The sequence below is a fragment of the Lagopus leucura genome, unplaced genomic scaffold (assembly GCF_019238085.1).
Source record: "Lagopus leucura isolate 7727_CA_CO unplaced genomic scaffold, USGS_WTPT01 256-1_obj-0_obj, whole genome shotgun sequence".
NCBI lineage: Eukaryota > Metazoa > Chordata > Aves > Galliformes > Phasianidae > Lagopus > Lagopus leucura.
Window position 1 is genome coordinate 8,812 of NW_024962620.1, and position 19,194 is coordinate 28,005.

Consider the following 19,194-nt stretch of genomic DNA (forward strand, 5'->3'; position numbering starts at 1 on the left):
CTTTTTTCTTTTTTTTTTTTTTTTCTTTTTTTCTTTTTTTTTTTTTAAGAAAAGATGCAGAAAATTCAGGATGAATTTGGAGAGGAGCCGTAAAATTATAGGAGAGGAAGTGAAGTCTGTTAAACTGACAGTAACTGAGGTGGCTCGCTGTATGTGATTATTTTTCTGGGTGCAGGAATCAGGCTTTTCAATCTGTCAAAAAAATGCAGAATAGTAACTAATGGTCAGAAGTTGTAAGCTTATTTCTGTAGAGGAAATCTATGCAATCAGTGGAATAAGCTCCCAGAGGAGCTGATGTTTTCGTGGTGCCTGCGTGTCTGGAGGGGAGCCTGGCTGACACCTTAGAAGATGGCAGAGATCACAGAGGCTTTGATTCAGTCCAAAGTGGCACAGAACTGCTACAGAGTGGAGTCCCCACCTTGTGCAGGAGTCTTACAGTGAGCAGGAGAAGCCATCTGGTGCCAAGCTCAGCTGCAGCCTGAGCCCCTAGGCCTGGCACTGGGCACCAAGGAGAAGAGCCTGGCTCTGTCCTCCTTGTGCCACCTGTCAGGTATTTATTGACGTTGATGCAGCACTTCCAGTACTTGAAGGGAGCACATAAACAGGAGGGGGAAGGACTGCTTACATGGGTTGTCAGTGATAGGATAAGGAGGAAAGGTCTTAAACTGAGACAGGGGAGGTTTAGGTTGGATATCAGGAGGAAGTTTTTCTCCCAGAGGGTGGTGAGGCAGTGGAACAGGTTGCCCAAGGAGGCTGTGGATGCCCCAGGATTCAAGGCCAGGCTGGATGTGGCTCTGGGCAGCCTGGGCTGCTGGTTGACCTGCACACAGCAGGGGTTGGAGCTGGATGAGCGCTGCGCTCCTTTGCAGCCCAGACTGTTCTGTGATTCTGTGATACTGTGATGAGCTTTCCCTTCAGCCTTCCCTTCCCCAGGGTGAACAGCCCCTGCTCTCTCAGCCTTTCCTTATGGGAAGTAAGCTCCAGTCCTTTCACTGCCTTTGCGGCCCTGACTCTGTCACTGTTTCTTGCTTTGGGGAGCCCAGAACTGAACCCAGCATCCCTGATGGCCTTTCTGGTGCTGAATAAATCACCTCCCTTCACCTGCTGGCCGTGCTTTGCATTATGCAGGTCTGTTTTTTGCTAAGCTGCTGTGCCTCCAGCCCAGTGCTGCGGCTGCTCCTTCCCACATGCAGGGCTCTGCACTTCTTGCTGAGGTTCCTGCAGTTCTTCCAGCCTGTCAGGCCGGGTCCCCGTGGCAGTGTGACACTGCTGTACCTGCTGCTCACCCCAGCTTTGTGTCACCTGCAGACTTCCTGAGGATGCAGTCAGTGCCACTGTCCAGATTGTTAGCGCAGATGTCAGACAGGGCTGGACCCCTTGTTGACCTTGGGCTTCTCCTCTCACCCCTGGCTGCCACCTCTGGGCCCAGCCAACCAGGTGGCGTTTGATCCCTCACTGCCCATCCAGCCCCCATTCCAGCAGTGTCAGAGCCAGGCCAGTCGTTTCACTGCGCTGTGTCAGGGCTGTGGGTGATATTTCCCTTGGTGATCCACGCTAACTGCTCCTGATCTCTTTTCCCCCGTGTGTTTGGAAGTGGCTTGCAGGACGGGGGGGTGCAGATGGAGGTGAGGCTGACTGCCCTGCTTCCTTCAGCCCCTGCTTGCCCTAACTGAACACAGCAGGGACATTCGCTTCCTTTGGGCTCCTCTCCCAGCCAGAGATCAGAGAGCAGCCTCACCCACATCGTGCAGTTCCCTCCCGTCGGGGCCATTGCCCGACCCGATCCCCGAGTCCATCTCAGCTCCAACCTTTCATCTCAGGGATGTGGGATTCCTGCAGGCCCGTCTCGCTGCCAGAACCTGAAGCCACAAAGCTCCCACACCCACGTTTTCCCCCATCTTCCTTTTCCCTTCGCTGCTCCGATGCCTTTTGCTGCGGGCCGAGATGCTCAGCCCGGCGCTGGGAACTGTCCTGCAGAGGGAAGGGCTGCAGGGGCTGCAGGGGCTGCGAGGCCCTTCCTGGCCTTTCCCACCCCCCCCGTGCCGCTCTCGGCCCTCCGCTCTGTTTCCTGGGCTCCGCCGCCTCGCAGTGCGGCACTGGAGGGGCGCGGGGCTCGCGCTGGTTGCAGCCGAACCCGAGGAATTTCTTTACGCTCGGCAGGGTGCCCGCGTTGGGGCTGCCGAACGCAGACGGGGCCGGGGGGGGCTTCGCTTTCCCGGCTCCGTTCGTTCGGTGCTCCTGGCGCTGCGGCTCCGCGGCTGTCCCCGCCGGGGGTCCCGCTGCGGCCGCGCCGTGCCGTGCGGTACCGTCTGCCCGTCTCTCCGCAGGAGGTTCGCCGAGAAGCACGGCGCGGCGCGGGCCGGGGGCAGCCCCTGAGCGACCGGAGCGGAGCGGCAACGGCGGCGTCGCGGGGCTGGGGCGGCGCGGCCGGGAGCGGCGGAGCGGCAATAAACGGCGCTGGAAGCAAACGGCGGTGTCCGGGGGGGGCGGGGCGGGGCCGCGCTGCTCCGTGCGGCTCTGCACGCGCCGCGGCCGCCGCCCGCCCGCTGCCCGCACGTAGGCGCCGCTTAAAGGGGCGACGCGAGCGCGGAGCGCCGCCCGCGTCTGCCGAGGGGCGGGAGCGGCGGGCGTCGGCGTGCGGGCCCGACGGGAGGGGCCGGTGCCCTTTTAAGGCGCGGGCCGCCGGTGCCGGCGGTTTTATTTACATGGGGGCTCGCGGCTGTCACGTGACCGAAGGAGCCGCGGCACCGGGCGGGGGCTGAGAACGGCGGGAAGCGCGGGGCCATGGCGGGCGGCGGCGACGACGGTGTGCGGGGCGGGGGAGGAGGGAGGCGGTGGGGGCTCGGGGTGCGGCGGGGGCCGGGCGGGCCGGGGGGCACCGGGAGCCACGGGGGACAGAGGGGCCGGCCCGCGGTCTCCGGTAGCGCTCCCGGGCGGGGGGGTGCGGCGCGTCCCCGGGCGGTGCGGGGCTGACGGCCGCCCGCAGGCTCCTGGGTGGAGCTGCGCTGCGACCCCGCGCCCTTCTCGTGCCACGCCGACGTGGAGCGGATGCTGCTGGACGCGCAGCTGGAGCCGGACGGCGCCGACGGGTGGTGAGTCCCGGAGCGTCCCCGCACCGCGCCCTGCCGTGCGGTGCACCGACGCGGGGCTGTTCTCAGGGCGCTGCCGGCGCGCGGCTCCCCGGCCCGGGACGAGGAAAGCGCCGCGAAGGTGAGCGAGCGGCTCCCGCCCCCCCCGGGCCGCCCGCAGACCCCGCCGGGACGGGAGGAAGCGCCGAAGTCCCGCCCGGAGCCGTCCGCGCCGCGGGACCCCCCGCAGGACGCCGAGCGGACCGAGCGCCGTCCGCCCGCAGCGCTCAGCCGGAGCTGCGCCCGCTGCCCCGAGCACCGCTGTGCGAAGTGAGCCGCCCGCCCCCCCGCGTCCCCCCGCCAGCCCCTCGCCCCGGCCCTAACCCCGCTCCCTGCAGGGATCACCTCCCCTTCGCGTGTCCCACCCCGCCGGTGCGGTGGGCGCTGCGGGACGGCGCGGTGCTGAGGAAGAAGCGGCTCTTCGGCTCCGAGCTGCTGCTGCTCGTCATCCCCCCGCTGCTGCTCAGCCACGCGCTGACCCTGGGGCTGGGGTGAGTGACTGCGGGGCTCCTGCGGGGCCGCCGTGCTCGGCGTTCGTAGAGGGCTGCCCCCGCACAGTCCGACGCCGCCTCTCTGCCCTCCAGGATCTACATCGGGAAGCGGCTGGCGGCCTCCTCGGCAAACCCGCTGTGAGCGCCGGGCCCAGCGAGGAGCGGCCTCCGTTCCGCTCTGCGGGGTCAGCCCGGTGCTCGGTGCGGCGCCGTCTCCCCCCGTCCCTTCCTCGCCCCACCGGAGCCCACCGCCGCTGGCGGCCCCCGCTCCGCCCTCCACCCCCCCTCTCCCCCCGTCTCGCCGGGCTCCTCGTTATCACGGTGGACTGTACGTACGGCCCTGAACCCGCGGGGCCGCGTGGAAATAAAGAGCGGAACCGCGTGCGGTCAGCACCGGCGGTGGACCCGCAGTGCGGAGCTGTGCCAGCCGCCCGGCCCGGGGCGAGCGCTGAGCGTCCGACCGACCCCGCCGCACGGACGGCTGCTGCGGGGCTCTTTTATTGGGCGGTGCGGTGCGGCTGGGAAGCCGGAGAGATGCGGGAGCGAACACCGCACAACGCGCTGCGCTGCTCACATGTGCTCACAGCCCGAACGAATCCCGTGCGGGGCTCGGGCCGGGAGCAGCTGCGGGATGGAGGCACTGGGGGGGGGGGGGGGCCGGGGCGGGGAAAGGGCTCAGGGCAGGCGCGGACCGCTGTCACACTGCGCCGGCAGTGAGGGCGACGGTCCCGTCGGCCACGGGGGGGCCGCAGCGCCGGGCGGGCGGGGGGCTGCGAGCCGGAGCGCTGCAGTGCGGGGGGCAGCGGGCGGTGACGGCCGACGCTCGCGGAACGGCGGTGCTCCGGAGCGCTCGGGAGTCCGCGGCTGTGCAGGAGCTGCGGGGGGGGTAAGAGGGGGGATTTGTCCGGGAGCCGCTCGAGCTGCGGCCCGCCGCTCCCGTCCTAGGTTCAGAGCTGGGACAGCCGTTTAGACTTCGGGGGCGGAGGCGGAGGCGACTTCAGCCCTTTGCTCCCATCTGCGAGCGACGGCAGCGCCTGCACACAGACGGACAGTTACAGACGGACGGCTCCGCGGGCGGGGGCAGCGGGGCCGGGCGGTACCTTTCCCCCGTTGGCAGCATCGCTCCCCTCCAGGAAGGTCTCGTACACCGCAGGGCTGATCCTGCGCGGCAGCGGTGGGGCTTTGCTGGCGCTCTTCACGCGGCCGCAGAACCCGGTGGGGGACAGCACTGCGCGGAGGGGTCGGGTCGGGTCGGGCAGCGCAACCCGCGCGGGGCTGGGAGGTGCGGGGGGTGCGGGGCTGGGGGTCTGCCGGTACCTGCGGGGCCGGGCTGAGCGCCCGCCGAGTCGCGGCTCTGGGGCGGCTGCTTCCCATCGGGGCTGCCCGGGCCGCTCTCACTCACGCTGCAGGAGCGTCTCCGCCTGTCGTCCTGGAGCAGAGAAAAGGCGTCAGCTCCCGGGGCGGCTCAGCCGGGCTGCAGGTCCCAGAAGCGATGCGGGTCGCGATGCTCTCCAGCTCTGGGCTTTGTGACCCCCGAGCCCCAGCGCCGTTCTTCACCATCGGCCGGCGACGGCGAGCGGAGGGCCGTGCGGGTGGCATCACCGCATCACCTTTGGCTCCGGCAGCTCCGAGGCGGACTGGCGCGGCTCCGGCCGGCGGTAGGAGAAGAACGTGCTGGAGCGGTTCTCCCTGCGCTCGTCCTCGGCGCTCCGTGGGTTGGGCTTCGGGATCGGGGATGCCTCCATGCTGCAGAGCAACTGCGACTGGTGAGGGGTGGGGAGCTGAGCTGTGCCAGGCAGAGCCCACGGCAAAGCTCAGCGGGGACCCACAGAACAGGTGTGAGTGGTTCAGGTGAGCGCAGTGCCGGCTGCACTGGGTGTCTCTGCTCCACGTCCTCCCACTGGACGGGGCCACCGTGATGGATGGCGGAATGGATGCAGAAGTGGGGCTTGGTGCAAAACACCAGAGTGGGAAACAGGGCATCGGAATGGGGCAGGTGGGAGGGGAGTGCACAGGGCGCAGGGGAACGAGTGGCTCCTGGGTGTGGGGATGAGGTGGTGCCTCCCCTGCTGCACTCGCCTGTCTCTGGCGTGGCTCAGCCGCTCCCAGTCTGGTGCCCAGGTCACAGACCGGGGTCGTCCGCTCCGCCGGTCCTCGAAGGAGATCTGGGAGCACAGGGGGAGAAGCAGCCAGGAAAGGTGAAGGCATCGAGTGCCCCTCTGCTCCCTTCTGCTCAGCAGTGCCTCCCTGCCTGTCCTGGCCATGTGCCACCACCCCACAGCAGGGTCAAGCAGGGTCAAGCTGAGCTCCCCCACGCACACTGCCGTGCCCTGCTCCCCACCCAGCACTCACCATCTCACGCACCCCATACTGGCTCTCCACCTTGGCCCGCAGCTGCACGAAGCACTGCTCCATGCGCTCATGGAAGGGCCGCAGATCCTCCGTCACCTTCTGTCCGTGGATCCGGATTCCCTCTGACAGCAGTGGGATCTGCAGGAGGGGGGGATGGAGCTGCCCGGGCTCCCCTTGGGCTGCAGGGGTGAGGGGCTCCCCACGGGGCTGTGGGCAGTACCTGCCAGGCAATCAGGTCCTTCAGCCTCTCGATGTTGCCCCGGTCCTCGGGGTGCTCCTCCAGGTACGGCTCCTGGAAGAAAGCCTGCAGCGAGCTGCTCAGCACCTGATGGCTGACCCCTGTGGGTCGGGCAGGGAAAGGAGCGGTGCCCCTCAATCTGCTCCCCGTGCTCAGTCCCAGCCCTGGCGCAGCGCTTCCTCACCGTCTCGTACTTGGCGAAGCCGCCCATGACGGCGGGGTCCACGATGCCATTGAGCAGCATGGAGAGCGGGTTGATGGGCAGGCTGGGGTCGTTCTGGTGCCGGTTGATCTCACTCAGAATCTTCTCATTTGTTTTCATCATGGTCTCTATGGCATTCTCCAGGGGGGAGATGGTGGTCTGTGCCAGGGGAAGGAGATCAGCAGCTGCTTGGCAAAGAACACTGTCCCTTCTGCTTGGGGCCAGTGGGTGATTTTTCCCCATCCCCAGAGCCCAGGACCCCTACGGAGCCCCTCGAACCCATGAGTCGTGTGCATGGAGCTGAGTTGGGGCCCAAGGGGATGTATCGTTCTGCTCCCTGACTCCAGGCTGCCTGCAAGGTCAATGCCTTGCAGGAGGGACCACAGCCTCATGCAGCTGTGTGACAGCAGCAGTGCTGTGCAGAGCTTGTGGGAAGCCAAGTAAATGTCATTGCACTGCAGGAGCAGCCGTGCAGCAGCAGCACGCGTGGTCCAGGCACAGGCACATGTGGCAGCGCTGCTGTACATTGCTCTGCAGCACAACTGTCACCAGAGCAGTGATGACCCATCTCCTGCACTGCTGCAGCACCCAGAGCCTCAGCGATGCCCAACCCCCCCTTCTGACTGAGGTGTGGGACCCCCACACGGAGCTGCTGGGTGGGCAGGGGCAGCGCAGGGCCGGGTACCAGCAGAGCCCCCTCCTCTTCCACCCTCTCCTCACCGTGGTGGTGGAGGTCACTGCAAACCAGCGCAGGATGCCGGGCAGTGGGTAGGCTGTCACGAAGGTGGTCCGCTCGATCCACATGTTCTGCAGGCAGGACACAATCAGTCCCACAGCTCCCATCACCGCAGCGTCCCACCTCCCCTGCCTGTGGGCATGGCAGTGCTGCCTTTCCCACCCCAGCGCCCAGACGAGTCTCTCTGCATTGCCCTCCTCTGGACACCCGGTGCTCCACAGGACCCTGCAGCTCTGCCCACCCCGGGGTCCCCATCAGCACTCACTGCAAATTCATTGTCTGGATCCTTCGGGCCTTTCTTGAAGGGCCGTGAGTAGCTGAACTTCTGGACGTGATTGGCTTTGTAGAAACTGCAGGAGAGAAGGGGCAGAGGATGGGCTGCGTGCAGAGGAGACGCAGCCCCACACCGAGCAGCGCCCAGCACCGCAGGCACGCACTTGGCGATCTGCTCCGGGATGCTGCGGTCCCTCAGCCGGATCCTGGACTCCTCCACCGGCTGCACAGTGAAGCACTGAATGTCTGCGGGAGTGAAGGAGCCTCGGGCGCACACCGCGGGGCTGTCGGGAGAGCGGGGCCCCGGGGCTGTGGCTGTGCGGGACCCACGGGCTCAGGGAACCCCCCCGGCCCTGCCCGCCCCCACGCCGCAAGGATACACTGCCCCGGGGACTCCGTGATGTCGGGGCCGGGCGGGGACGTAGTCTGCAGCTTCTCGGCGTTGGGGAAGGGGCTGAGCAGCCGCATCTCGAAGTCCTCCCGGCGTTCGTACTCTTTGCCGCGGTAGATGAAGACTTTGTTCTGCGGGAGGAAGGGGCGGCGCTGCGAGCCCTGCGCTGAGCTCTGCGTGCCGCGGGGGTCGTGGCAGACTGAGGTGCCAACCGAGGGGGAACCCCTTCTTGCAAAAGCCTTCCCCGAGCCCAACAACAGAAAGGGAGATGGATTAACGGGCAGCGAGCCGTGGGGCACTGAAGAGAAGTTCCAGGAGATTCCCAAATGCATTCATAGCCCAGTCAGCACAAGCACATCCCTGCAGCTCGTACAGGGCATCCATCCGGCTCTGCACCCCAAGCGGGACGTGGTGCAGCCACGGAGCAGTGCAGCTGCAGCCGTGCACTGCAGGTAGAGCACAGCCCAGTGCTCAGGGCCAGGAGGCCTGCAGACACCACATCCCTGAGTGCAGGAACACCACCTGGGCTCCTCTCCATCATTTTTTATAGCGAATCACCAGTTTCCGTGTTTTCCTTCCATAAGTGCTGCACCCAAAGGCACGTTGGGCTGCTCCCTACCAGCTCCCCATCGCCCCATCCCTCAGGGCTGCCCCATCCTGCATGCTGTCCAGCCTCCACCAGTTCTCCCTACTGGGGCTGGAGCACTCAGACCACGGGGACCCGGCAAGGAGGAAGGACAGCCCCGGAGCTCCGCTCACAGGAGATGCCCTGAGATGGTCACAGCTGCCGGGCAGAGCTGCGCAGGGTGCAGCACAGCAGCACAGGAGCAGTGTGGGCTGCAGGCAGCAGCAGGAGCCTCTCACCCTCAGGAAGGTGGGGAAGCCTTGCCCATAGTAGCCGACGGCGAAGTAGTCTGGGCTGGGACGCAGCACCTTCAGGATCTTCTCATAGAATTTGGCTTCTCGCTGCTGCAGGGGGAGGTGACACGCTGGAAAGGGCAGGAGCCACACAGCCCCCGCTCTGCCCCATGGCTCACACTGCACTGTGCAGTGCCTTCAGCCCCCGCTCTGCCCCACTACGCAGCCCAGACTGGCTGGCACTCACCAGGATCTCGCTCAGCATCTCATAGTCAAAGATCTCACTCTCGTACTGCTCTGCCAGCTCCTTGCAGATATGGATGGCCTCCTCCCACATCTGCACAGTGCAGGGTGAGCAGGGCAGGAAGGGGCCTGGGCACCTCCAAGGGGGCCCTGCCCCTCCTGCAGGGCTCCTGCAGCCTCCCTCCTGTGCGAGGAGCAGGACGGGCCCCTGGAGGGCTGCAGCAGGGTTCATTGCCTGCTGTCTGCAACCACGCAGCCCCTGCCAGGCCTCCACAGCCCAGCCCTCTCTGGGGTGTCCAAGCTCCCCGCATCTCCCCAGAAGTAGGGGCAGAACAGGCAACTGGGAGTTGTAGTGGCTGCAGGGATGAACTGCTCAGCACAGGATCTCAGCACCCTGCCCGGCACAGAGCAACTCTGCCCCCATCATGGCAACGGGGATGGTGAGCAGTGCCAAGGTGGGGGCTCGGAGCGGAAGGCAGAGGTGGGGGAGCTGGGTCCTACGGTCTGTGCTGCACGGGGCTGTGCTCACCTTGCCTTGATCAAAGTAGTTGATGATCTGGTTGTACAGAGCCTCCTTCAGCTGGCGCTGGGTGTGCAGGCTGGGGCTGTGCAGGCCCTGCATGGGTGCTGTGTTTGCCTCGTCGGACCACTGTGTGGGGCAGCGGGAATGCCATGCATCACACTGAGCCACGGGGGGCGCTGTGCCCCCCCACCCCCCGCCGTGCCTCACCTTGAGGAGCCGTGCGTGCAGCAGCAGCGTGTAGGCACCCTCTGTGTAGTTCTCATAGCTGATGTGCAGGTCCTTCAGCTTGTACAGGTACCTGTGGGGCAGGGCAGGGTTTGCTGGATGCGGTGCTGGGGGGGCTCTGGCACCGTGCCCCCTGCCCGCTCCCCCATCCCCGCCCCACGCAGGGTCACAGCAGGTGGGGTGGGAGCAGCTCAGGGCTGGGGACCCTCCTGAATGATGCTGGCACCTTCCCATGCTGGGCCGGGATCACAGCACGGTCTGGGTGTGCTGACGGTGCGGGGGCCTCGATGAGGCAGCGCTCACCTGATGTACATGGCCTGGCGGTCGATCTCCTTGTAGAAGTTCTGGGGAGGAGCAAGCATTGAGGCAGCCCTGGGAAAGGGCTTCTCCTGCAGCCCCCACCATCCCCGACCCTGAGTCCTGCTGCCACCACGGCACACGGGCACAGGGCTGCTGGGCAGCTGCGTGGGGATGCTGCAGGCCCCGCAGATGGGGGTTGTGGTGCAGGCACTCACCAGGAGGTTGACGGTGCAGCTCATGCTGTAGGTTTTGTTCTCATCGTTCATCACTGCCCGGTAGTCGAGGAGCCGCTCCAGCAGCCCCGTCACCAACGCCACGAAGCTCTCCCCAGGCTGGGACAGCTCAGGGTGCGCCCGGCAGCAGTTGAGCAGACTGTGGAGCAGAGGGAGCGCGGCTGCATGCCGGGCTCCACGCCGACCCAACTCAGCTGCCCTGAGGTGTGGGACCCTGATCGCCCCAGCCAAGGACAAAAAGCGGCACCAGGCCAGCAGCGAGAGCCGTCCCTGTGCTGCTCTCCAGCAGGCGTGAGGCACTGACCAGGCAGTGATGGGCAGCATGGCGCTCCCTGAGCACAGCCCCTTCCTGTCAGACCCCCCCCTGGAGCTGCGCTCTGGGCCAAAGCACAGCAGGGAGGAGGAGGATGGCCGAGATTCGGCTCTGCGGGGGCAGGGCACAAAGCAGGGGTGATGCCCAGAGGAAGGGAACGGTGTTGCACTGCACGCTCACATGCTTTCAAAAAGCTGCTTGTACTGCTCGTCGCCCCGGCCGCCCTCCACCTCGCTGTCTAGCTTGCGCAGGATCTCATCCTCAAACTGCAAAGAGATGCACGTGAGCACAGCTGAGGATGTGCGGAGCTCGGCCCCAAGGCTGCACGGCCACAGTTCCATGGGACACTGGGCAACAGGCGCTGCAGGAAGGCTGATGGCAGCCCCAGCAGCAGCCTGGGCTCTGCTCCTGCAGACCTTCCTCCCACGTCACCTGGACACTCCCATTGCCCTGCTCAGACACAGCCCCCATTGCTCCCCAGCTCCCCGTTCTGCTTCTGCTGCATTGCCATCTCCCAGCAGCCCAGATGACCGATGCGGCTTCTGCAGGAAGGGCTGTGTCCTCCAGCCCAGGCAGCCCAGCAATCACTGGGCTGTGCTCTGTGCCTCTTAAAGCCACCCTTGCCTGCCCAGGACCCTCCCACCTCCCAGCTGATGCTCAGCCTTGACACAGCCTTGGGGTTTGCGCTCTAGGTGTACCAGATGGACCACAAAGCCTGGCAGGTCCTGCAATGTGTGCAGCACAGGATATGGGGGCTCTGGGCCACATCTGATGCCCCTCAGCTCCGCACTGAGTCCTCTGGGTCTGCACATCCCCTGAGTGATGCACAGCATCTCCCCAGGCCTGAGCAGCATGGAACGGTGTGGAGATGCCACCCACAAAGTTCTTGGGTCCTCTGAACTGCAGTGTCCAGTGTGGACAAGGGGCAAAGATGCAGCAGCAGCTGGGCTCTGAGAGATCCCAGCCCTTCTCTCAGGGACACCACATGGGGTGGAAAAGTCTTTTGCACAAGGAAAGCTCACAGCAGCTTGGCAAGAGTGGCAATGCAGGAAGCTTGTACAGATCTCTCCCCTACCACTGTGCTGCTGTGTTCAGCCAGTGCTGGGACCTGCTGAGTGTGTGCAGCCTGCCGGTCCCTGGGAAATGCTTGGCATCGCTCTGAGACTCCCTCCTACTCCACAGCCCCAGCAGATCGCCATCCCTCATCGCTGTCCCTCATCTCCGTCCCTCACCCCTCTCACTTGTTCCCATCCCTCCCTGCTGCATCCCCACACCCCAGGAGTGCAGGGGGAGAGGGGGGAGGAGGGCAAGCAGTGCCTCCCCCCACACGATAGGGGTGGTCACCCCATGACAGGCAAGACCCTCACCTCCACCGCCCTCCCAGCCCAGTGCTGGTGCTCACCCGGCTGAAGCTGGCGGTCAGCTGGTACTCGCAGAGCATCATGTCAAAGAAGATGGGGATGGTGGACTTGCGCAGCTCCAGCTCCGGCACAAGGGTCATCTCCAGGATGGGGCCCACCATGCCTGGGATGAACTCGATCTTGTGGTGACCTGCGGACGACAGGGAAAGCTGGGGCACACAGGAACAGGCAGCAATGCCTGCGAGAGGCTGAGGAGTGGCGGCAGCAGAGCTCTGCAAGCCCTATGCAGCTTCAGCAGGGCTTCCCCAGTCCATGCCCAGCGCTGCATGCTGGGCACAGGGGAGCCTGCAGCCGGAAGAGCAAGCTCAGCACCATGGGCTGGCACATCCAACAGCATCTCACATGGTGCACACCCACAGGGTGCACACTCACAGGGTGCACACACCACAGACTCCCATGCCCCACACCAGTAATCTCTCAGTCCCCAGCACCCGTTCTGGGGCCGCTGCTGATGGACACCAGGCTGCAGGCACTCTCTAAGCCTCCTCCTTGCTGGTAACACCACAGCTCACCTAGGTTGTACCACATGTCCCGGATGGCTGCTCCAATCTTGGCTCTCATATCCCCATACCTGCCAGGATGGTGTCAGTTTAGCATCACTCCATGGGCACAGACCATGGCACAGCTTCCAGGCCAGGAGCCCCAGCAGAGCACATTCCAGAATCCCCATCTGCAAGCACGGCTGGGGCCGGGGCCCAGACCTGAGGGGGGAGAGCCACTCACTTGGCCAGGATGGCAGTGCGCTTGGCCTGTGAGAAGTTCTCCAGCTGCAGGGAGTCCTGGGTGAGGAAAGCCACGGCCAGGTGGAAATAATTGTTCCAAAGCTGCAGTGAGAAGAGAGGGACAAACGGCAGGCAGAGCAACACAGCGTCTGGCGCATCCCTGCCACCCTGTCAGGGGTCGGTGTCCCCTCACCTGCAGTTCGAAGCTGCTGCTGCTCAGGAACATCTCTGTCAGGGTGGTGGCAAACTGGTTGATGGCACGCAGGAACTCCCTGCAGGATTGGTGTAGGTGTGGGTGCTGAGCAGAGGGCACAGCCAGCCCACGGCCCACAGCACACAGCAGAGGGGGAGCGAGGCTGGCAGCCCCCGTCACGGCGAGGTGAGGGTTGGGGCGCTGGGGTCGGAGCTCACAGCCCCACGGCCCCTCATCCCTCGGCCCTCATGGTGCAGCCCAGCATGGGGCCAGGCATCCCAGGCTGCAGCCCCAGACCCCTCTGTGGGTCCCTCCCAGCTCGGGGCTCCTCACCGGTTCTGCACCATGTTCATCACCATCCAGTCGGGGGGGTACACCGTCTTGCCAATGAGGTCCTTGAAGAGGATGAAAGTCTCCATGAGGAAGTCCTGTGAGGAGGAGATGTCAGGGGCTGGGGCACAGCCGCAGAGCCGTCCTGATGCAGTGCTGCACTGAGCACCAGGGCTGGGAGCACCCAGGGGCGCAGGAGGTGCCGGCAGCGGGGTGCTGACACGAGGGCCGGGCTCTCGCTGCACAGCAGGCACTCACCATCAGCTCGGGCCGGGAGGGGAAGGCCTGGATGTAGGAGTGGTAATGGTCTGCGTCCATCTGGCTCAGGATGGCGGCCATGCACGCCACGTAGTGACTCTGGCAGAGAGCAGCTGGGTCAGAGGCTGCAGGGCTGGCACCAGGAGGGCCGTGTACCCTCTCCTCCCCCCCAAGGCTCTGCTGCCCTGGTAGCCCTGCCTGCTTCCCAGCTCTGCCTGTGCTCTGCTCCTTCTCTGCTTCTGGGGTGGGACAGAGGTGAGACTCACCACACTGCAGCAGGGGACATGGACAGAAGCACAACGCTTTTGCTAGCATAAACCTGTGGATTTTAAGATCATTTAAGTAATATGTGGCTGTAAGTGCATCGTGGAAGTGGCTCACAGCTTCCTTCTGGAGGCCAGTGTATCCAGGCTGCCTTTAATAAGAGTCCCAGTTCGAGCCATCAGCTCCAGCTCTGCCCTGTGTGCCTGTGGCTCTGAACCAGGGCGAGGGGGGCAGGCGCAGCACGCTGCCCAGGACTCCCTTCTGCACAGCAGGACCAGCCATGCTAATCTCAGGTCTGCATTGTTCGTGGAACGGGAGAGGAGCAGCTGGCAGAGCAGGGACCACCTGCTGCTCACCCCTCTCTTTCATCTCCCCTTTAGCCTGTTAGTGCAGCCCATTATTGATGATGCTTCTAACATGAAGTCTGAGTCTGCAGCAGACTTTGAAGTGCTTTGAATATTAACTTGTTAAGAGGAAGCTTTGGTGACGGGACAAAGCTCTTGGAAACTCCCCGATGGGCATCTGAAGCCTGAGAGCTGCAGGGTCGGCACTCCTGGTCCCTGAAGACGGGCTCTGCTCAGCCTCAGGTCTGAGCTCGGGGCATTTGGCTGCAGACCAGGAGAGCAGCACGCTCACAGGGGGAACATAAAGCAGCCCAGGTGCCCAGCATGTGCCTCTGTGTGGGGGCCAGGCAAGGCCTGGGCTGCCTGTGGGCACATCGGTGCTATGGGCAGCCCTGGGACAGGAGCGGCTGGAGCTGGGGATGGAGGCAGCTCGGCAGGTATCCCGTGAGAAGCAGAGGAATGATGACCCCATGAATGCCAGTCCTGCTATCATCAGTGCGGAGCTGCAAACCTGAAGCTGAAGGACAGCACACGGCACGGCCACAGCAGCTGCACGTGGAGCTGCAGAGGCAGAGCTGGGGATGAGCTCTGCTCGACGTGCACGGCCACCATCCCAGCAAGGCCTGCTCCAGAGTAAGCACTCGTTGGTGAAGCAGGGGTTGCCACAAATCCACCCACATCCCTGAGCACCCACAAGAGCAGTGGCACAGTGTGTGCCGGGCTGTGCGACACGCTGTGCACTGGGGAGCAGCAGCAGTTCACACCTTCATGGAGGTCTGGGGGGAATTTCTCATGCACCCAGCAGTGTGGATGTTACCCACCACCAGCATGGGCGGCCCAAGCCAGCACAGCCCCCTGGCAGCAAGGAGGAAGAGCAGGAGGAAAGTTCTCTGCAAGGCAGAATGTGCCGGGGATGTGATGAGATCAGCTCAGCCACCTGAAAGCAGCTGTTCTGGTGGCAGCTGGAATTAGATCCAGGTGAACTCCCTGCACGGCCTGCTACACCTTGTTCAGGAGAGGCTGCATTTACATTTAAATTACATTACTGGTGAGCCACAGCCGGGTGCTGCTGCACGTACAGATATTCAGCTGGCAGATGGCGTATGTATGGGGAACCGACCGAGCAGCAGCCCGGCACAGCACACGGCACGTCCACCCTTGCAGCAGCCCGCAGACCCACCGCTGGCCACAGACAGAAAGGACTCAGCTCCCAAATACTCCTCAGCAAAGCCACCGCGAGCGCAGCAGCACCCGGAGCCGCCGCTCAGCCCAGCGGCCGCAGACTGGGCAGCATCGGAGCAGGAGAGGGTTTGTGGTGGCCGCGGGACGCCGAGCTCCTTTTGGCCGCTCTGTGACCGCGCTTTCCCACCTCCTGCTCCCCTTCGGCCCGCTCGGTGCAAACACCCGCTGCCGCCGGTCGGGGCAGGTCGAGAGGTTGGAAGTAACGGGGCAACACAGCAAAGTCCGGCGGCGCGACCTGCGGGAGCCGCACGGGGACGGGACCGAGGAGGCGCCCGGTGCGCGCTGCCCGCACCCGGGTTGGGCAGACGGCGGTGCGTCCCCGCGTGCTGCGCGGACGGCGTTCAGTGCGGGTCCGGCGGGGTTCCCCGCATCTCCCAGCCCCGCCGCTAACAGCGGGCGGGCACGTCGCCGCCCCGCCCCTCCGGCTCCTCCTCCCGATACCGGCGAGCCCGCGCGGCTCCGCCCCGGCCGTGCTCCGCGCACACCGCCCTGCACCGCCGCCGCCGAGCGCCAGGTACGGGGCTGGGAGCGGGGAGCCCGGGGAGGGGCGGCCGGGCCGGGACCGGGCTCAGCCCCGCGGGGATCGGCCCCGCAGCCCGTGGGGGCCGGGGCGGTGCGGGGAACCCCTGGGCCGGAGCGTTACGGGAAACGCAGGGCCGGGACCGGGACCCAGGGGCGGCGCGGGATGCGCGGTGCTCGGAGGGGCGCGGGGCCGGGATGCCCGTGAAGGAGCTGCGGTGCTCGGGCGGCGTTTCCCGATTCTCCCCGAGGCAGCGGCGCGATGCTCGGCGCCGAGCAGCCCCGGGTGTCATTGGGGTCAGGGACCCCCCGGGCTCCTCTGCTCCGCCGCCGCGCCGGAGCTCCCCGGGAAGTGCGGGGGGCGCGGGGCCACCGGGCGGGGGTCTCCGGGGGGCGCACGGCCACGCCGGAGGCAGTAGAGTGTGCTTGGGGGAGGCGATTCCGCGGCGCTGGGATTCGCCGCGTGAGAAGCGCCGGAGCCCCCCGGGTTCTGCCCCGCGCCGCAGCCCCTCCTCGCTGCCGCCCGGAGCGCGGGGCACCGCCGCTGGCAGAACGGTCCCGGGGGGCACACGGGCAGGGAGGGCTCCGGCAGCGCCCGCCTCGCTGCTGCCCCTCGTTAGCAGACACGTCCGTCAGCGGAGCCGGGCTGTGTTTGACACGCGCACACGCGATGCCGGGGCTGTCACTTCGGGTACCGCACGCCGCGCTGACGCGGGGACGGCCGCCGGCGCCGGAGGGAGGGATGCAGCCCACGTTGCTCCCGGCGCCGTGCGCTCAGCTCAAGGCCTTCGCGCGAGCAGCCGGGCGGGGTGAGACGTGAGGGCACCGCGCTCCGGGGCTGCTCGGCTCCCCCCTCCCGCGGCGCGGGCTGCAGCCCCTCGCAGGGCCGCGGGGGTCAGCAGGAGGCTCTGCGCGGAGCCGTCGTTTCGGTCAGAGCGCAGGCGGGTGCGCAGGGCGATGGCTGAGAGCCGGCCGTGCAGCTGCGCCCGCGCGGGGCTGGTGAGTGGCTGCGCGCTCGTGGCGGGGCAGAGAGCGGTGTGTCAGCCCGCGGTGCTCAGCTCTGCTGGCCTGCAGGGATGCGCCCTCCCGGACCCTGGGAATGCTGGCTGCGAGCTGTGCGCTGCCTGCATCCCTCTGAGCCCGGCAGGCGGCTCCAGGCAGCGTTGGGCACAGCCTGGTGGTCCCGCTCAGCTCTTGGTGGGGGTCGTGTCTGCAGCACTCTGAATCCATCCAGTGCATGCGGAGCAGCAGAACAGGTTTAAACACGGGAAATCCTTTAGACAGAGGTTATCTTCTTGACGAATTACAATTATTATAATTGCTTAATAGTATGGTAGTGCTCAGAGGCCACAAATAATGAGTGGGTTCATTTCCATCTGCAGTAGCAATGCTTCAGTCGTAACCGGTGCTTCTGGACGGTGTGTGGCTCGTGTGCTTATAGCTGTGATCCAAATCATCCTGGCTGTATTGTGGGTGGGGAAACCGAGGCACGTGGCGCAGAAAGACACTCACTAATTCCCAAATTCCCCTGGCAGCGAGTGTTGTCTAAGGCACATAAAGATAAAGGGGGGGGTTCCTGCTGGATGGCAATGGGAATTCACTTAAAGGCAGGAATTTGTATTCTGAGACAACGTTCTCCGCACCGGTGATGGGAGCTGCAGCCGCAGCAGCCTCAGCTCCCACTGCCCGCACAGCAGTGGCTGCTCTTGGGGCTGCAGTGTGTGAGTGGCATTGGCACGGGGCACTGCTCCACGCAGGGCTGTGTGCTCAGAGCTGCAATGGGGCCGTGCAGCCCACCGGGGGGCTGAGCCCCCCTGGACAGACAGCACAGCATTGTGACCATCTGCCTGTGAATGCGGGGCGGCAGAACCTTTCCAGCTCCTTCCAGAAATGTCCTTTGCAGGCAGCTTGAGGCTGTCTGAAAACATCCTGGTGTGGAGAGGAGCTGCGGGGCTCCCCAGCCTGCAGGCTGCTGCTGATGCTGTGGCTCCAGATGCAGCCCCATCCCAGCTCTGTGAGGGGCAGCGCATCCCTCCGTGGAAGCTGTGAGATGCCTCGCGATGCGCTGAGCCTCCCATGACCACGAGCCTCCAGGCCACGTCCTGTTTCATTTGTCCTGTAATTACTTCGGGGCAGAGCCAGCCCAGCCTGCAGGATCTCCGGCCAGGTCTCACGTCAGGTGATTCCCCACATCCCTGTACTGCAGGGCCGTGTCTGGGACTGGAGGAACATCGTATTGCCCACACCATGTGCTGGGAAGGCAGCAGCCACGCCATCCCTTGTTCTTCCATACCTGCAGGAGGGGCGGCCGAGCAGTGCTGCAGCGATGCTCTCATTAAGCACAGCCTTGGGATGGGAAGCCACCTCCTCCCCTCTCCCTGCTCCACACGCGCTGTCCGTGCGGTCTGTGCTCCTCCATGCTCCTCTGGGCAGCTCACTGCCTCCACACCTCTCATCTGAAATGGTGACAGCCGCGCTCCTCTGCACTGCAAAGAGGTGGCGGTGAAGGCAGTCCCAGCGAGGGCAGCGGCGCTGCTGCCACGACGGCTGCGTTAGCCTTGGAGACAGAATGATTCGGCCTTCGTGGGCCCCTAAAAACATCCTGCAAAGGCTTCGTATGTTGCTGCACTCCAAGCCACAGCGAGTCCCCGTCCAACTGCACCCACGTACGTGAGGCTGAAAGAAAGGATGTGATGCTGCGATGACATGAGGTGCCGGGAGGACGTCGTTGCCTCTTCTCTGGTCGTTGGGCTCCCATCTCAGGGCTGCAGGACCCTGCAGTCGGCACTGGGGCACAGGGAGCACCTGCCTTCTCCTGGCCCCGGGGCTGGGAGTGTGACTCATTTTCCTGCAGGGCCCTTCAGCCAGTGACCTAAATAAAGATGGATGCACGCAGATCACTCGGCTCATGCGAGCTGCCACTTCCACCAGGCACCTGCAGCCAAAAAGGGGCCGCTGTTCTGGTGGGGCTCCTCCACAGCACCCATGTGGTGTCAGCTGTGTGTGCACGGCTCCGTCGCAGCACTCTGCGGCCATCCTCAGACTGACAGGGTTTGGGTTGGGCCACGGAGGTGCAGGAGCAGCGTGAGATGGTGCTGTGAACGCTGCAGGTATGGGGTAATGGGAGCGACGGGTGCTGCTGGGACCTGGGGGCCGTTGCCATGGGGGGGTGCGCGCCCTCACCGTGAGAGCACAAAGGGCTGGGATGTGGCATAAAGGGGCTCTGTGCTGAGGGGGAGCAGAGCTGCTCGAGAGAAGGCACGGCACTGGCCCAGGCACAGATGGGGGAGATAAAGTGGCTGTGATGAGGAGCCTGCAGGAAAGCAGGAGGTCTGCACGCCTCCAAAGATGGGGTGATGGAAGGGCCTCCAAGAGCAGCTGTGAGGGCAGGGCAT

At 65.1% G+C, this 19,194-nt stretch overlaps 3 protein-coding genes across 4 annotated transcripts in view; 2 read left to right on the forward strand and 1 right to left on the reverse strand.

Moving 5' to 3' along the window:
* The window catches only part of AUP1 (AUP1 lipid droplet regulating VLDL assembly factor), a 10,773-nt gene extending 8,363 nt beyond the window's left edge, over positions 1-2,410 (forward strand). For both annotated transcript variants that reach the window (XM_042890801.1, XM_042890802.1), the window contains one exon: positions 2,328-2,410. In XM_042890801.1, the coding sequence (XP_042746735.1) occupies positions 2,328-2,376 (49 nt within the window). In that variant the 3' untranslated portion in view covers positions 2,377-2,410. The remainder of the gene's footprint in view (positions 1-2,327) is intronic.
* A 374-nt stretch (positions 2,411-2,784) lies between these two features.
* On the forward strand, positions 2,785-4,016 carry LOC122190712 (BCL2/adenovirus E1B 19 kDa protein-interacting protein 3-like). Its single transcript, XM_042890803.1, has 5 exons — positions 2,785-2,806; positions 2,987-3,089; positions 3,159-3,398; positions 3,467-3,619; positions 3,713-4,016. Exons 1-5 carry the CDS (start codon positions 2,785-2,787, stop codon positions 3,759-3,761), a joined length of 567 nt encoding a protein of 188 aa, XP_042746737.1. The 3' UTR covers positions 3,762-4,016.
* Positions 4,017-4,469: 453 nt separating this feature from the next.
* LOC122190714 (dedicator of cytokinesis protein 2-like) overlaps positions 4,470-19,194 on the reverse strand; it is a 32,001-nt gene continuing 17,276 nt past the window's right edge. Inside the window, exons 6-30 of the mRNA XM_042890805.1 lie at positions 13,431-13,529; positions 13,176-13,270; positions 12,843-12,921; positions 12,651-12,751; positions 12,440-12,498; positions 11,909-12,057; positions 10,687-10,772; positions 10,176-10,332; positions 9,964-10,004; positions 9,643-9,733; positions 9,442-9,561; positions 8,917-9,006; positions 8,676-8,780; positions 7,801-7,942; positions 7,585-7,666; positions 7,413-7,497; positions 7,132-7,218; positions 6,394-6,570; positions 6,192-6,275; positions 5,972-6,109; positions 5,699-5,784; positions 5,230-5,365; positions 4,937-5,048; positions 4,720-4,847; positions 4,470-4,653 (exon numbers count right to left, since the gene is read on the reverse strand). Coding sequence (XP_042746739.1) covers positions 4,567-4,653; positions 4,720-4,847; positions 4,937-5,048; positions 5,230-5,365; positions 5,699-5,784; positions 5,972-6,109; positions 6,192-6,275; positions 6,394-6,570; positions 7,132-7,218; positions 7,413-7,497; positions 7,585-7,666; positions 7,801-7,942; positions 8,676-8,780; positions 8,917-9,006; positions 9,442-9,561; positions 9,643-9,733; positions 9,964-10,004; positions 10,176-10,332; positions 10,687-10,772; positions 11,909-12,057; positions 12,440-12,498; positions 12,651-12,751; positions 12,843-12,921; positions 13,176-13,270; positions 13,431-13,529 — 2,616 coding nt within the window. The 3' untranslated portion in view covers positions 4,470-4,566. The remainder of the gene's footprint in view (positions 4,654-4,719; positions 4,848-4,936; positions 5,049-5,229; positions 5,366-5,698; positions 5,785-5,971; positions 6,110-6,191; positions 6,276-6,393; positions 6,571-7,131; positions 7,219-7,412; positions 7,498-7,584; positions 7,667-7,800; positions 7,943-8,675; positions 8,781-8,916; positions 9,007-9,441; positions 9,562-9,642; positions 9,734-9,963; positions 10,005-10,175; positions 10,333-10,686; positions 10,773-11,908; positions 12,058-12,439; positions 12,499-12,650; positions 12,752-12,842; positions 12,922-13,175; positions 13,271-13,430; positions 13,530-19,194) is intronic.